We start from the raw sequence: 18,143 nt of genomic DNA, 5'->3' as shown, positions 1-18,143 counted from the left end.
ATATCCACTAGGAACTTACATTTTTAGATAAGTCATGTATAGATTTGTTCAAAAAATTATCATTTTAAAATTCAAAATTCATACATTAACAACTATTAATCAGGATGCTGTGACTTTTTGGCAGGAAAAAAATCCTATTTATTTTATTATTTATTCTATTACTTTGAGAAGTGGCTTATCACCAATTAGAAAAATAAATATTTAATTTATAGAAATTAACATATATATTTGAAGGAGACACTGTCCAACCTGGAAGAGTATGAACCTGGTAATGATATTATATGGGGACATGTGAAAGCTGAATTAACGTACGTTTTTTCTGGCAAACAAAAGATTTCATTTCACTGACAACTGAAACAAAATGGAGAAATAACAGGGAAGAGAGATAAGTTAAAAGAGGACAATAAAAATAAATCTGAGCTTGGAAAATATCATTCTGCATCAATTCTGTTGGTGAAAGGAGATGAGAGTGAAAACAGAATATTAATGTTGTAATAAATATATTATGAATAACAGCAATAAATTAAAGATATATATTTGATATATATGATTACTGAAAAATATAAGTGAACAGGATAATAACTATTCCTTTAAAAAAATAAGTGTTGAAAAATTCAGGTCAAGAGATACGAAAATGAACTCAAAAATTTCAATCCAATTTTCATAATTATTCATATTCCTTATGAAATCAATTATTTGCAAATCTGATAATATTTTGCCAAATGTTTTCATATACTCTTTTTATTCTACAGCTTGATAAAATTAAAAGGAAAACATTTGTTTCCCATTGTCTGTTTTTTATACAAAAGGAGTGTCTGCTTTACTAAATGACACATTTTCTCAATGTTAGTATAATCCATATGTGAAATTATGTAGCTAACTATTCCTTAAGAGCACGTTTGTTCTGTATTAAAAGTCTATGCTAAAATCACAACAAAAACATCTGTTCATATCTAGAAATGAAAGTATTTTTAAAACATAATTTAAATTCTATGATGTGCATAGCACTCTGGAGGAAGATGAGTATTTTGAAGAAAAAACGTTCAGTTGCATTTCACAAAAAGATCTTCTTAGTGAGCAGAGAAGTTATGAAAATAGATTTAGAATAAGAAAAGTACACAAATAGCTACATTATACTTAAATACAGCTTACACTGGGCTACAATTCATTTTCTTTATACAAAATAATAATTTTGTAATAGCATCAGCACTGCTTGGCAGGCGACTTAGTAAGCTGTGGGTAGCAGACAGGAGAAATGAAAATGAGTCGGGCTAGAAAATGATGGCTGCTGTCAAGGATTGACACCCAAAGAGAAAGTCCAATTAAAGTTAAGAAATACGGACAGAGGAAGTCCTAGCCAGAGAAGTCTAACATCCAGAATCTAAAAGGAACTTAAACCAACAAGCAGAAACCAACCCCAGTAAAACATGGGCAAAGGACACGGACAGACACTTTTGAAAAGAAGATATACAAGAAGCCAACAAGCATATGAAAAAATGCTCATCACTTAACAGAGAAATGCAAATCAAAAACCACAGCGAGATAGCATCTCACACCAGTCAGATATTATTAAAAAATCAAAAAACAACAGATGCTGGCAAAGCTGTGGAGAAAAGAGAACACTTACTGTTGGTGGGAACGTAAACTAGTTCAGCCACTATAGAAGGTAGTTTGGAGATTTCCCAAAGAACTTAAAACAGAGCTACCATAAGATCCAGCAATCCCATTACTGGGTATGTACTCAAACGAAGACAGATCATTATACTGAAAAGACACATGCACTCAAGTTCATTGCTGCACTATTCACAATAGCAAAAACATGGAATCAAATTAGGTGCTAATGGTGGATTGGATAAAGAAAATGTAATACATATGAATTACAGAATACTATACAGTCATGAAAAAGAATGAAATTATGTCCTTCTCAGCAACATGGATGGAGCTGGATGCCATGATTAAAAAATTAATGCAGTATCAGAAAACTAAATACCACATATTCTCACTTATGATTAGGAGTTAAACATTGAGCACACAAGGATATAAACCTGGGAACAATAGACCCTGCAGACTACTAGAGAGTGGATGAGAGGAAGGGGGTGTAGGTTGAAAAACTACCTATTGGATATTATCCTCCCTACCTGGAAGCAATATACCCATGTAACCAAACTGCACATGTGCCCCCTGTAACTAAAGTGAAAATAATAATAATAATAATAATAATAATAATAATAAGAAGAAGAAGAAGAAGAAGAAGAAGAACAACAACAACAACAACAACAACAATAAAGAATACTAGTGTGTATTTTATACTTACATTAAATTTCAATTCGGAATAGTGGAATGTTCAATAGCCCATGTAGCTAGTGACTACCCTATTGGACAACACAGACCTGGAGTTTTTCTGGAAGAGGACTCAAGAAACAGTTAACAGGGGTTGCTTTCAGGAAGAAAACTAAGAGACTAGGGGTATAAAGAGAGAGCAACCTTACTTTTAACCACAAACACTTCTGTCTTGCTTGAATTATGTGTCAAGTATATGGATTGTCTATATAGAAAAAATACACCACAATAGACAGACACACAGACAGAGTCTTTGGGCAACACTAACAACAGCAAAGCTTCAATGTCAGGGCAAACAAAGCAGAAACTAGGCAGAGGAAACTCGAAAACAGATGAATTTGCTATTGAGTCATGTGATTAGGTTGGTCCTAAAACAGGCTACAGAATACTGCCTAGAGTGGGAGAAATATAATAAGAGTTCCTATCCAAATCAGGTTATAGACTATCTAACAATATTATGAAAATGAAACATCAATTGAGAGTTTGTCTGAATCTCTGATTCCATTTCAAAGGCAGTTATAGTTGTAATGAGCATCATGCAACATGACGTTTATATATATCCTTAGAATTTATCCAAGAAATGTAAGATATTTCCTTTGTTTTCTTCCACTGAAACTTTGATCTTTTGCATTTACTCCTACAGGTAAAATCCTTGTACAGTTTTGCATGGAGATAGAAGTCATGAAGCCATGCTAGTTGAAATAAGTCAGGTCTCTGAATTGAACTGACCCTATCTTGTATCTGAGTTCCAATAACTGGGCTATTTTACCCCCTTCCATATAAGAAAGCACCATTCTGACCATTAATTTCAGGAGCCCCTTCCTGCTCTTGTCTCTCAGGCCTAACTCCTTTCCTCAATTACTAAATGGAATCCATCTAATGCTGAGGTCTTTTCTGTTCAGACCAACCACGAACTGCCTACATCTCAGAGATTGACTCTATTTTTTTCAGATGTTGTTGGTATGTTAGTCTGGTTTTTTATTAATTAACCAAGTGAGTTTTTTCTTCTCATTTTATTCTTATAATTGTGTCTGCTTTTTAGTCTCTCTGGCATTTCTCTGACCTGTCTCACTGTCCTGGAACCATGTTGAAAGTACCATGCCATCTCTACCATTTGCATTCTTCATTGCACATGGTTCAGGCCACAGCCTGTGTTTAATAAATACTAATGAGCTGGATAAGGAACTAAGTCATGATGCCAAGTTGCAGGATTATTAAATTATAATTGTAAAAATTACATTTTTAAAATAAAACGAATGAGGCAGACATAGTTTCTACCCTTAAACCTAGTGAATAGGATGTCTGATGCCAGTTATATATGTGACAGTGCTGTATTCTCTCACGAAAGGTGTTTCTCAAAGTTTATTTTACCATTTTCCTCTTTTTTAATTTTAATTTTATCATTCTACTCATTGTATTATTTTTCTCAATGTTCTCATTTTCCAATTTTCCTTATTGTTTAATGTCAATCTGCTATTGTGTATTGTATTTTCCTCTGTATTAGTTTATTTCAAGACTTTTCTCCTTTTATTCAAAACTCTTAACCAACATCATGTAGTCTGGCACAGCATAGTGGGCTTGGCAAATATAAAAGTAAATAAATAAACAAACAAACCTGTGCCAGTTTTCTGGTTGAAATCTGAGAAAATATTATTCAAAAGGTTGACTCTCTATTAAATTAGAAATATCTTTAAATTAGAAATATCATTAAATTAGAAATATCTTTATAACATAGGAACTTTACCTGCTGAAGTTGGTTCTTCTTCATCTGATGCTGTAAGAGGAAAAGGTGAAATGAGGATGGGGTAGAAGTGAAGGGAGGGAGAAGTGGGGAGAGAGAAAGAGGAAAAGAGATATTGAGATTGAACATAAATATATTTCACATTTCCAAACACTAACTACAAGTCCCTGACTTGTACTTTTGTGTATACATTAGAAAATTGTCATTATTTAATAACAGATTAATAAGTATTCACGTTAAATCAAAATATATATGCTCCTATACTTTAAAATATCTATTAATATTTATTAGAAAAAACATTGAATTGTGTGAATTTGATTTTCCTTTGCAAGCAAGATTAACTTTAGTTCATTTGAGTGTAAATTATTATAAATATTATTGCTGAAAAATATGAATTATATATAACATAGAACTAGCCCACCGTCAATTTTCTATTTGGCAAAGAGGAATGAAAAGTCATGGTTGATAGTCAAAAATTGTGTTCCATGAGATAGAAGTTATAAGAAAGGAAGAATTAAACTTCAGGGTGACTCAAAATCACTTCGGACTTTTCCAAAGTAAAACATGAAGATTCCAGTTCTCTCTCTCTCGCTCTCCGTGTTTGTGTGTGTGTATGTGTGTATGTGTGTGTGTGTCATATACCACACACTTCAAAATGTAGTAGTGATGATTCTGTGGTAAGAACACAGGAACCTGCATTTTAAAGAGTGATCCCAGGTGGTTCTGACTTATGTTCTGCAGCCCACACATGGATACACACAGACATTATAAAAGAGAAGGCCACAATATGAAAATACAATGTTATCCTTGGGTAGTGGTTACCAACCCTGTAAGTATATTAGAATCCCAAATTCTGGGCTCCACATAGAACCAATTAAGTTAGAATCTTTACATGGTATTAACTTGTAGCCAGGATTGTGGTATTACTAGCAATATCAATATAAGGTAACATTAACTGTAACTCATAAACGTGTGAATCATGTTGATTCCTGCTTTAAGAGGTAGGAAGGTTTGAGAGCAGCAAGACTCCAAGGGCAATAACCTACTGCCCTGTGTATGTGGAGGATGGAGCACAGCAATTACAAGAGTGAAAAAAAAGTTTGTCTGAAGCAGCTTCACCATTTTGCCTAGAATCCATCTATTCACTTTTATACTTCAACACACACTCTGTGAGGAAGTATTTCTGCTCTGTGCAGAAGTACAGTTTACCCAGAATATTACCGTTGAATTATATGACACAAGCCAGCATTATTTCACTTGATTCATGAAGTTTTAAAATAAAAATTTACTCAGCTGAATTGCTTATAAAGGAACTTTGTTCCCAGTGGATTTGTTAATCGAGGTATCACTGTGGAGCTAGGGAGTGGTCTCCACTCTTTTCCGTTAAGGTTACATCTGCGCAGAGTACACATTAGACAAGCTGACTTTGTGTCCTGACAGTATTTTCCTCTCACACTGTTTGGCTCGCCTCCTTGGCACATAAAGAAATGGAGAGAGCAAACACAGTTGGCATGCATGGCGCGGAGAACATAAATATTTTAAAAGCTGTTTGCCACTTTATCATGTCCAAAATATATCATAACATGCTCAAAGAGGGGAAAAAATGGTAGCTTCCAGGAATTCCCTTTTAGGAAAATACCACAGGGGCTTGTAGAAGTGCTGACTTAGATGAGTTATTGTTAACAAAAATCTAGAGATGCAAAAGAAAAAAACAATCCTTACACTTATGGCTGGTCACTGTATCTGTGTGAACTCATTTAATTGACAAAACAACCAATGAGATTAAAATATTTCTCATTTGATAAAGGCAAGTACAGAGGTTCAGAGTGACTGAACAATCTGTGTGAGTTCAATTTGAATTTGAGCTCATGTCAGTGTGACGTTAAAACTGAACTCCTGCTATGCCTTATTGTCTCACAAAGTGCTGATTCCGTTTCTACTTAAAGATAAAAACCAGATAACACACAGCTTATTGAAATTCACTAGGTATTATTTAAAGTGTTGGATCATGGGAAGGTTATGCTCCTAATAATGTTAGCTGGACTTGAGCATAAAACTGGGGGAGAAAATAAAGAAAAATTGATACAGAGGCTGAGGAGAGAAATCCTTTCAAGAAATGGAGTTCTTCTTTGGAAGCTTCTCCATTTCCCTCACAATCCAGGGACAGAATAGGCAGCTGAGATCCTGACTGGTTAAACAAAGCACCCTAAAGAAGTGATGTCTAAGGAAGGAAGATTGGAAGTTGCTAAGATTTTGCTCTTCCATTTCGTAAGAATAAGGAAGAAATTTTAAGAATGAACTAGCATGTACAGAAATTAAGACAATTCCCAATTTAGTAACAGTCATAGTAATCAGAACCTTCGAAAAGCAAATTCCACAGGGCAAACTGTGTACCAGCCTACACTTGAATTTGCAGTACCTAAAAGTATCTCTGTTACAAATTAACACAATTACAGCCAGCAAATACACAACTTTGCAAAGATTTCTCTTTCTATGAAACTGCTACATAGCAGTGCTTCCTTGATATGGGTAGATGTCATTAACCAATATACTATTCACACTCATAAAGGCATATACACAAGGGTTAGTAATGGTAATAATTCAGCTTTAGTTATATCTGTAACAAAGGCAGCATTGTAGGCTAACTACTTTACTGAAAAAAACATCATGAACTATTAACAGGTGGCAACTAGAGACCCAGAGTAAAAATAAACCTCGTAGTGGGCATTAGTTGCCTTTTTAATGACATTTCTGTAAAACAAGTATCACAGAAGGTACTATCATGCTACCCAAATGATTATTCTCTCTTCCTCTTAGAAGTCATAAAATCAGCAATTAAAATAAAAATCAGAGTCTATGGCACATGTAGTCTAATTCTGGGAATTTAAACACAGGCACCAAGAAAACCAAAAATAAGCAACCCAACAAATAAGTGTATTGCTCCACTTGGTCAACATGTAGAAGAATGTACTGAAATTACAATCATGGTAGGAAAACAGAGAGTAAAAAATATATCAGACATATAGAATTTAAGTAAGTGTAATCCTCCTGTCACCCATAACAGAATCTTCCTGGGTGTCTGTTAAAATGCCCCACACCTACTGAATTTGAATATTGGGGTTTAGCCCAGGATTCTGCATTTTTAATAAGCTCTGTAGATAATCGCTATGAACACTAAATATTGAGAATTCTGACTCTAACCCATCAAAGTTTATTTCACCTGGAAAGAGCCCTGGGTACCATTGTTGGAACTACAGCAGTAAATTAGTAGGCTTACAGAAAACCTTCGCAATTTATATTCTGGTTGTTTCACAAGCTTTCAACACTGTTTTCTTGTATCATCTTCAGATTTCATTGGGTACCTATATCAATGCTTTGGGGAAAGATGACACCCCCTTTGGATTTAGTAAATGGTCCATATCTCAGAACTGACTGATTCTGTTCCCTTTTCTTGGCCACAGTTATTGGCCTAGGTATAGGCATGTGACCCATTTGGGGACAATTATATGTAAGGAGATAGATATTTGTGTGTATTTAGGTGGGGAGAGGCTCTTGGGGGGAAAAAAAAAAAAAAAAAGGCCTCCGCACTCTTCAGAGAAAGTGTCTGGAAATAACCCCTTCTCGTTCTCCTTTAGATGTAGACACAGAGGCTTGTGGCCCCAGAAGTCATTGGCATGCACCTTGCAACCACGATGGGAGACAGATTTAGAAGAAAGCTGATCCTGCTCAAAGGCAGAGTGCAGAAACAAAGATATTAGATTCTTGATGATATTGTTGAGCCACTGAATCATATCAACCATGAATCCTGACCTACCTTTGGACTTCTAGTTCTAGGGAAAAAACATGCTTTGTATTATTTGAGTTGAGCTTTTTGTTATTTACATCTAAGTGGCATTCTGCTGCAATCCTAATCAGTTTTGTTGTTCCTTTTAAAAATATATTAGAATGCATAAGAAATTAATTATCTGAGGCAATTGAGACCAGAAGTCCACACAGCCCTCAGGCTATGCATTCAGTGGGCAGCTGAGATTTCAGTGCTTTATTTTTCCAGGGAGCTCCCCACCACGCTTTGATACAATAAACTCATTTCTTGATTTTTAAGTTAGCAGCTCTTTTGCAGGACATTCCACCAGTGTACATGTTCCTGGGGTGTGGCGGTGCTTGGGAGAACAGGAAGGCACCATACAGGCTTTCCTTGCCTTTCTTCATTTCTTCCTCACTCTCTCACAACTTCCTTCATTTCTTCCTCACAACTGTGAATTGTACCTCACAGCATCAACTGGGAAGCACAACTACCAAAACCCAGTGGGCCATATGTTACCCCGATACAACATGATACTCTAACCTATAAGTTTCTTCTTTAGACAGATTCCAGTCTCTTTGTGTGGTTTCAACGATTCTTACATATTCTGTTTTTGTCGGTTTCATTTTTGAGTGGTCTAAGTAAACTTTTATAACTTGGAAATTATACCCATTCAAAACAATTTTACACCCAGTGTGGCTTACCACCAAGTAGGAAAATCTCATTATGAAATATAAAAACTACATTTCTTAGTATATTATAACATATTTTACATGTGAATGTTAATTCAGAGTGACTTATTAATCCTTTTGTTGGCTATATCATAAATTTGGCTAAGCATGTACCAAATATGTTTTGCAAGTATATAATTATCTATATTTATATAGTCATTATTTCCATAACCAATGTAACAAGAACTATGTATTATTGTATTCTGACAATATTTTAGAATGTTTTATTTAATGCAGTGATGCAAAAATAGCAATTATGATCTTTATGCTTGATTATTTACGCCCACCCAGATGTTAAGTGCTCTTAATGTATGTGTATGTTTATGTGCTGGGGGGAGCAGGGACATTACTAAAATTAGAGTAAACTATTATTTCAAATGTGTGAACTCAGTCATTAAGAAGAATATGGAGTTGCCTCCGGAAGTATCCACAGAAGCATTGAGAGAGAGGTCTGGGTTAATTTGGTCTTTATTTTATTATTAGTTTATCTGTTGTTCTTGGCCAGTGGCCCAATTGGGATGTGACTTCAGCCTTAAAGGTTGCTATTACTAACTTCTTCCCTGAGAAAAGTATAACAAAGATGATTAGTTTCCCCTGGCCAAATGTTTCAGACAGCATACGATGTGGTCAAGTCTACAACCTCAGAACTGCAGAGTATTTGGGTCACTGTGAGGCACAGCATTGTATTTGCATAGAAAATGCTTGAATAATCAAAATGTTTCCATTCTATCAACATTTTACATGCATTTTGATTCCTGTGCAAAATTTGGAGAATGGCATCCGTTGAAGTATTTATAATATATAATACATAAAACATAATCTTGTACATATGTGGTTAGCATGTAAACACATATTATATTTTCATTAGTCTCTCCCATTAGACTAGGAGTTTCATGACGGCAGGGCTGTAGCGTTCTTTTGCTCACCATTACATCCGTAGTTTTTAAACCAGTGGAATGCTGGAGGAACTGAATAAATATTTGTTGAAAGAAAAGATGCACAAATGTTTAATACAGTCATTTGTATTAAATAAAGCTCAGCTGCTTCATTTTGTAATATTATTAAATTCATCAAAGAAAGCCTTATATCTTTGTATATGTTTCATCATACAAATATATACATAAACATATATAGTTTCTATAACTATATGTAGTTATATAAATCAGATTTTCCTTCTTGGGGTAGGAAGGAAACAATATAATTGTTATAAAGACAATGGTTGCAGACCATTAGATTGTCTCATGAAAAATTAAATCTGGGATTTTTAAGCTAACTCAGAAAACATGAAACTATGATTTATTAATTAAGTAGATTCATTTAAATAGAACCACAAAATGTACTTTTAATATTTAGTAGTGATATAGTTTACATGGGTTTTACAATGTATTTACACAGTGAATCATTTTAACAGCTATTAGTGGTGCATTTGTGAGTCTCTCATTTTAGATAGAGGTATAAATGAGAAAAATAACAAAAAAAGAATGGAAGCTTTGGGTTCATTTTTTGCCACTGAGTAAGAAAACTAAAACTAAACTGAACAAAAACACATATTTTATAAAAGTAAGCCAGAGAACTGGGAAGCTGGAAAGTAATATGACTCGAGTAGCCTACATTCATATCCTAGCTGTTATTAAAGAGTCTTTGAGAACATAATCAGGACAAATTCTCTTACTTAAAGGAAGTAGTAAATATCTTTAAGTTAGGTGATTTGATATCACAAGGGGACTTACAATTCAATATTTTTGTGTATCTATTCAATTGTCCTTAAATATCCTTTGTTTATTAAATGTGCCCTTCCTCCCTATCCAAACCCATACCATCCTTGTTGACTGAATTCAAGTTTCACCACCTTCAACTCCTTAGTATTTATTTCAGTCTCCAGATATTCCCTTCTACCCCCACTACCTTTTAAATTATAACCTAAAGCCAGTTTTAAACAGAATGGTACATAATATTTTCCAGCCTTGTTTCCCAAGCTGGACATTATTCTTCCTTGGAGGACAGATGTTTTAATTTTGCACAGTGTATATAATTGGTCCTGAGTAAATATTTTTGGAAAACTGTCCAATTTTAAATTGAGAAAATTTAAAATTTAAAGTCCGTAAGTAAATTTAATGACTGTTTTTACCCTTTTTCTTTTTAGCTTTGTAAAATGAGGATTGAAAATTAAACCTAAGAAAATTCATGGGCAAATAAAAAGAAGAAACTTGTAAGGGACAAAGCGGATCAAAAGTTAATATAAATGATTTCTCAGATTTATCTATTTTCAATAAAATTAATACATTCATAATCTTTTTGAAAATTTAATATAGGAAAGGGGGAATCATTAATTCTACAACGAGAATGCTGTTTAATGTCACTAGAGAAGCCATGAAGCCGAGGTTACCAGCTCACTAGATATGAATTTCAGATGGTCACAGCATCCACATTATTTTGTTTCACAGCACCTGACAGCAGGAAGCTGATACTCTCAGTCTCCTTTATGTTCTATGGATTTCTGCTTTATTTATGTGTGGGAGACTACTCACTTCAACCTCAATTCATTTCCATAAGTCTGGACAAATGAGCTAATCTAACAAGCAAATCTGTTAAAACCAAAAGAACAAAAAACTAAAACGTAATGAATAGATCAGCAATACTGGCACAAATCTCAGTGACAGTATCCACTTAAGAAAACCACAGAATCATTGCATATAAAATGTTAATGCTGGACAAGACCTAATGATTAAGAGTGTTGGTAAAAAATCCATTGGTACAATGGGTTAAGGTTTGCATTAGAAAATAGAAGAATATTTATTAAATCACCTAAATTACCAACTAAAAACTCACCACAAGCAGAATTTTGAAGTAAATTCATTTAACATCAGAATACATACACATATGTCTAAAATAATTAAATATGTACTTATGATATAATAAATGAAAAGAGGATTATATAATATATACTGAATAATATTTTATTTAATGGATATGGCATAATTTGTTTAACTAAGTCTTTAGTGAATAATACTTGGATGAATTCCAGGATTTCTGTCTTATAAAGGAGGTTTCAGTGAACAATCAGATTTCATTTGAATCATGGTAGAAACAAAGAAAATAAATTACCTAATACTTTTATTAAATAAAGTCCATAATCCTAAACACAATGTATAACACTTGCTTTCTATAAGCAAGATTCTTAAAAGATCCTCTTTGATGCCATCAGCCTATTTTTTTTAAAAAGGACTATGCTTCTTAAATATATTGGATGATATTATATTTCTGCCATTTTCCTGTGAATGTTACTCTCTTGCTTTAAGAAAGTTACCATTAACAGAGATACAGTAAAACTTCCAATGTCCAATGTCCAAGTAGCACAAAACACAGAGACAAACAAATGACTGATCTGGCAGATGCAGCCTTAGACCAATTACTAGTTTCCCTGCCCATCATCCCACCTCAGCAGAGATGACTAGGGTTGAACACTGAATATTCTGTGTCTTCTGAGATATAAATAATATGAAATTTCAATGCTTTTAAAAAATGGTGATGAATTTAAAGACAGAAAATTACTTCATGGTAGAATCTTGGCAAACTGTGTGTGTGTGTGTGTGTGTGTGCGCGCGCGTGCCACAATCAAGTATTTCATATGGTTACAGTTATTTCAAACATGACTTTTTACCATTTTAATATCTGTGATGTCTTTTAGTAAAATATCATTCCCTTTTCATTCCTTATATTCCAAAATACTTCAGAAATTTTACGATGGCTTTGAAATGATATGTTCCCAAAATATAGATTCACACATTTGGCTTAATTAAAATATATTTTGAAATTCAAAAGATGAAGGGGGAAGAAAAAAAAACAGTCAGCAGGTCTAACTTGAAGAAAGATGAGATATTTCTGTGAAATTCTTACGTGTCTTTTCGGTTAGGGGGAATTATCTGTTTCATGTAGTTTTAACTCATTGCAAGGACACTGACAATAAGAGATAAAACACAATTTCTGTTCGCTTACATAGAGCTAATCTAATGTGCTATTGCCTTATGTAACGGTGAGTTAATGACTGCTTTAGAGGATTTTTTTTTCCTGTTACAATAGGAGCTAAAATTAAATGTTTTCTTTTCATAATCATTAGGACCTTCTTTAAAGGAAAATAGTGTATCCACATTCAGGTGTTAATCATGTGACATTGACAATGTAATTTTCCTATCTGCAAAACTTGTCTCCCTAGGCTAAATTTCTCCTTAATTGGAATGTCTTTAAAGAACACAACTGATAAAAAAGTAGACAGGTCTAACTTTAAAGCAATGAAATTGAATAAAGGTACAGGGCTATTCAGGGAGGGCCCACATCACATTTTTCTTATCTCTTAAAATATTTTCAAGTTTTGAATGCAAACTATTAATTTCTAATTTCTACCCTTCTAACAGGCCCAATCTGCCTACCAAAAAATCCATATATCTTTCAAAACTTCTAGAGGCAGAGAACTCAAAATCTCACCAAGGAACATGTCACATCTCTCTCTCAGAGCTGCCTCTAGAAAACAACGATTAATCAGGCCCAATATTTGAGATGCCAGCCATTCAAATATTTAAAAGCTATTGTAATTATTTTCTTAACTAAGATAAATATCCCTACTTAATTTTACATATCATGGTATATACACCTGGTCATCATTTTTGTTGACCTACTCTTGATAAACTCAAATTTGATGACATATTTTAAAATACAGTAAAAAGAATGGAAACGATACTCCAGATGTGATCTAACTAGCACAAAATACAATGGTGTTATTACCTGTGTTGTTTAAGCTGCTTTATAACAACCAGCAATCCAACACTGTAAAGAATTAATTTCCTTTCCTTCCCTCCTTCAGCTACATCTTATGGACCAATTGCTAGAGCACTGGGAACTGGTAATCTTATCTTCTTCCTGCCTAAAGGCAAGATTAGTCAGAGGAGGTCATGCTTGGGGTTGAGTCAAGGGAGAATATAACTGGCATGCAAACAATGTCAAATGTATCTTTGCAATGGGAAAGAATTGCAAAATTTTGAAACAAAGAAAAGCCTTAAAGATATACTTTCAATCTTTCACTTTCTCTCTAGCAAAGAATCTATTTTGCATATATTTCACATGTAGTTGATTAAAGTCCACAGACAGGAAAACTAAACATTTGTTCTAATGGAAACAATTTCCTTAGTGTCCAAGACTAAGTGGCCATCCAGCAGAATCTAAATATTTTGTAGCTTCTCATGAAATTTTCCAGGTCAACTGACATTTCTAGTTGTAGATGTTTCTCCCAGAAACCAGCTTTAAAACTTTACAGTTGTTTCTTCCAATAACTAATTTCTGGTTAGAAATTCTAGATTAAAAGTTAGCATCAATTTTGGTCAATGAGCCACATTCAGCCCTTTCCAAATCAACTGCCTATTAGACCAAGTCCTGTCGAAAATAAAATAATTAATAAATCGAAAAATAAATTTATCTTGGAGGAAGAATAAAAACATAATAGAAAAATTTAAACAACTTATTCCTCAAAAGCCTGAGGTAGTACTTAAATGTTGTTCAGATAAGAGCTTTGTGTTTTTATAATGATTACACGCTTCAATAATAAATGTTCAAGACAAGTTATAGAGTCTTATTTCTGGGATAATTTTGGAAATAACATTGAAGATTGTACTTTGGTTCAAGGAGATGAATAGAGGCTCTATATCGAGGGTCTCCAACTCCCGTGGGGCATGAACAGGTGCCTGTCCGCGGCCTGTTAGAAACCCCGGCTGCACAACAGGAAATGAGCCTGAGCCCCGCCTCCTGCCAGATCAGCAGCAGCATTAGATTCTCATAGGAGCAGGAATCCTATTGTGAACTGCACGTGCGGGTTATCTAGGGTGTGGCCTCCTTAATCTAATGCCTGATGATCTGAGGTGGAACACTTTCATCCTGAAACTACTCCTCCACCGCGGCTCCGTGGAAAAAACTGTTTTCCACGAAACTGGTTCCTGGTGCCCAAAAGGTGGGGGACCACTGCTCTATAGAATACAGATCCACATTACCGTCCTGGTCTTGCTCACAATCCTCCCCATAAACACCTTATAACCTGAGCAACCACTAATGCTAATTCTTCTAGAAAGTTTCCCCATGTCTTTTTTTTTTTTTTTTTTTTTTGCTATCATTCTATATTTGCTTAAAATGTTCCAATATAGTAATTTCTACAGATTAAATAAATTTCCATCTCAGCTCATCTCAGAAGCCACCACAAACATAAAATCTGATTCCTAGGACAGGAAGTGATCTTTCCCCACTTGATACCCATAGCACTTTGTTCCCCTCTTATGATAATTGTTTTCTGCATTGTATAATGATTACTGATGTGCCTGTCTTACCCTTTCTTAAATTTAAGTATTTAGAAGGCTGAGCCTTTATCGTCAGGTCATAGAGAAAGGGTAGATCACAAGCTCTCCATGAAGTCTCAATACACATTTGTTAAATGGAGGATCCTAATGTTCTTTTTTCCCTGTGATTCTATCTTTATGCAAAGTCACAAAGAGCTTATTGCTGATCTATCATATCCAAGAAACTAATATTAATGTACTGTCATAAATTCCAACTTGGTATTTATTATACTTTACAGGATTCCCATTTTGCAATCTTATAAAGAAAAAAATCAATTCATAACTTATTTGCTCTAAGCATAAGGAAAGCTCTATTCCTAAAGGACTGATTCCTAATTATGCAAGCATTACTTACATTACTCATAAATTTCATATAATAAAACATAGGGTTCTCTTTTTCCCATATGAAATGAGGTGATTTGTCAAATTATGTTGAAGGAAAGAAAGTTTTTGAAAAATTAAAAGCTGACAGCTAAACTGCCCCCAGTTTGTGTATTCCTGCACAAAAAGAAAAAAAAAAACCTGACATAAAAATAATAAGTCAGTACTTACTGGACATTTCAATAATTTTATTAATGACTAAAATGATGAAAGAATAGTCAGAGGCTTAGATGTTTGATTTCTGCATGTAGCTTTAAAATAATATATAAAGGTTTAATTATTTATATCACTTAATTAGTAATTCCTGGGTGGCACTTATGAGCCAGACACTGTTTAAAGATCCTTACATGTATTGAATCATTTAATTTACACAAAGGCCCTTTGACATTGGTACTCGTACCCCAATTTTACAGATGAGGAAACTAAGGTGGAGAGAGATTAAGTAACCTGCTCAAAGTCACAGACTTAGCAAATAGAAGTACCAAGCCTCGCTAGCTTCTTAACCACACCCCCATGAGGCAGTCCTTTAAAGAATGTGTTCCTTCAGATGTTTACACACTACAGAATTCCAGTAGAGCATGCTCAGCATGTAACAAACACTGGAATTAGAAGTATTATTTTTGGCTGGGTGGGGTGGCTCATGCCTGTAATCTCAACATTTGGGGAGGCTGAGGGGGGTGGATTGCTTGAGCCTAGAAGTTCAAGACCAGCCTGAGCGACATGGCAAAACCCTGTCTCTACACAAAGTACAAAAATTAACCAGGCTTGGTGGAGTGTACCTGTAGTCCCAGCTACCTGGGAGGCTGAGGTGGGAGGATCACTTGAGCCTGGGACATTGAGGCTGCAGTGAGCCATGATTGCATCATTGCACTCCAGCATGGGTGACAGAGACCCCATCTCCAGAAACAACAACAACAACAAACTTCCAAACCAACAAAAAGAAGTATTATTATTTCTTTGGGTTTGAAAGTATTACTCCCCATATGTGTAACAGGCACAGCTTAATTTGAACACAAGCACTGCGATGTGCAAAAAGCATGGAACAAAATTTTAGGTTTAACTCTTCTTCCACTGAGCAGGAATCAATGACCTTGTTCTATTCATTACATTTATCACAGAATCCCCTTCCTGTTTAACACTGACATTGACATTAGCTCACTTGTTTATTTACAGGTTATTTTACGTGTGTCTGTGTGTATGTGTGTGTGTATAAATGAATGGTGCACTCTGAAAATACAGGCAAAATTAAAGGGAAAAGGATGAGGAAAAAAGTCTTTGTCTTTGGCATGACAGTGACTGATAAACTGCATAAAAAGACTATCTGCCCACACACTTCAATGTTTATCACCTGATGTGCTAATAACCAGCAGGGCTCATTGAGAAGGGAGCTTTACTACAGTAGTTCTGGGACAGGAAAGCATTGTGGAAAGTAACACAGCTGGACCTCCATATTTAAGAAGTAATGAAATCTAACCTTGCAAGCCAGAGGCTGTTCTGTGATACATTCCAATTTATCTATTGTCTGAAGAGGCAAAGTCATTGGTTAAAAGACAGCTAAGCTGACACACACAGAATATGTCTTGTTCTTGAAAATGTTTGAGCTCCTTATGTAGATGAGTCACAATAAGGAGTTCTGTATCCAATGGCTCCCTGTGATTTGGATGAAGCATTCTGGTTTCATTTCACAACGAAACCTTAGCAGATAAAGACATTGTGGGGTTATATGAATACATTGTATTAAAAAGGTGTTAATTTTTTTTTTTTTTGAAATTTGCTATATTTTCCAAGGATTAGTACTTAAGAAAACAAATATCCTTACTGGGTTCTATCTTCAGCTGAGAGACTGAAATTTTGCCCTCCCTATTTTTCTTTCCAAGCCTTGATTAAAATAAAAAGAAGATAACAATAAATATTGATTGTTGTCTATTTTAAATCATAGCTTGATTAATTTTATACTTTCAAATGCCAAAATTAAATATAATCTGGAAATGATTCAGCCCAATTCTACTCTCATTATATGACTCATTTAGAAATTGTTAACCCTGTACTTTAAGCAATATGGATTATGGATTTTTCTTCACATAAATACTTTGATATATGTTAAACAATAAGTTGTCTTACAGTACAAAGTCACCTTGAGGTGTCACCTAGTTTTCCTATGGCTCCAGGGAATGTGGCCAAACAAAACTCCACAAACAATGACATCTATTTTAAGCTCTTTGACAAAGAATTCATGACTCTATTTCATCTCAGTAACCCTTATGCTTTATTCTAGTAATTCTTCATATCAAATAGCATGATTCTAGCACACAGGAGGTACCAATAAGATTTGTATTAGATGCTACAGGAGTCTGTAATATTTTCAAGAAATTAATCCAACCTATCAAAACACTTATGTATTTATTTACTTATTTAGTTAGTTTGAAGCAGTCTCTCTGTTGTCAGGATGGAGTGCAGCGGCATGATCCCAGCTCACTGCAACCTCCACCTCCCAGGTTCAAACGATTCTCATTTCAGCCTCCTGCTTAGCCGGGATTACAGATGTGCACAACCACACCTGGCTTTTTTTTTTTTTAGTAGAGAAAAGGTTTTGCCATGTTGGCCAGGCTGGTCTTAAACCCCTGAACTCAAGTAACCCACCCACCTTGGTCTTCCAAAGTACTGGGATTACAGGCATGAGCCACCGCTCCAGGCCAAAACACTTATTTTCAATGAGTTCTTAAAGTGTCCTATCTTTTTCTTCATTCCATCTTCTGTGTTAATAGTAGTATGGG

The 18,143-nt window shown here is 34.7% G+C and overlaps 1 protein-coding gene across 2 annotated transcripts in view; it reads right to left on the bottom strand.

The window, feature by feature from the left end:
• EDIL3 (EGF like repeats and discoidin domains 3) overlaps positions 1-18,143 on the bottom strand; it is a 446,774-nt gene that overhangs the window by 279,648 nt on the left and 148,983 nt on the right. The window contains exon 3 of one of the 2 annotated variants that reach the window (XM_007977476.3): positions 4,085-4,114. The exons of the other annotated variant lie outside the window; for it this stretch is intronic. Within the exon in view, the coding sequence (XP_007975667.1) occupies positions 4,085-4,114 (30 nt within the window). The remainder of the gene's footprint in view (positions 1-4,084; positions 4,115-18,143) is intronic. 2 annotated transcript variants of the gene reach the window in all.

The sequence above is a fragment of the Chlorocebus sabaeus genome, chromosome 4 (assembly GCF_047675955.1).
Source record: "Chlorocebus sabaeus isolate Y175 chromosome 4, mChlSab1.0.hap1, whole genome shotgun sequence".
Lineage (NCBI taxonomy): Eukaryota > Metazoa > Chordata > Mammalia > Primates > Cercopithecidae > Chlorocebus > Chlorocebus sabaeus.
Note: the sequence above shows the minus strand (reverse complement) of the source record. Positions and strands in the feature narration are given on the sequence as shown.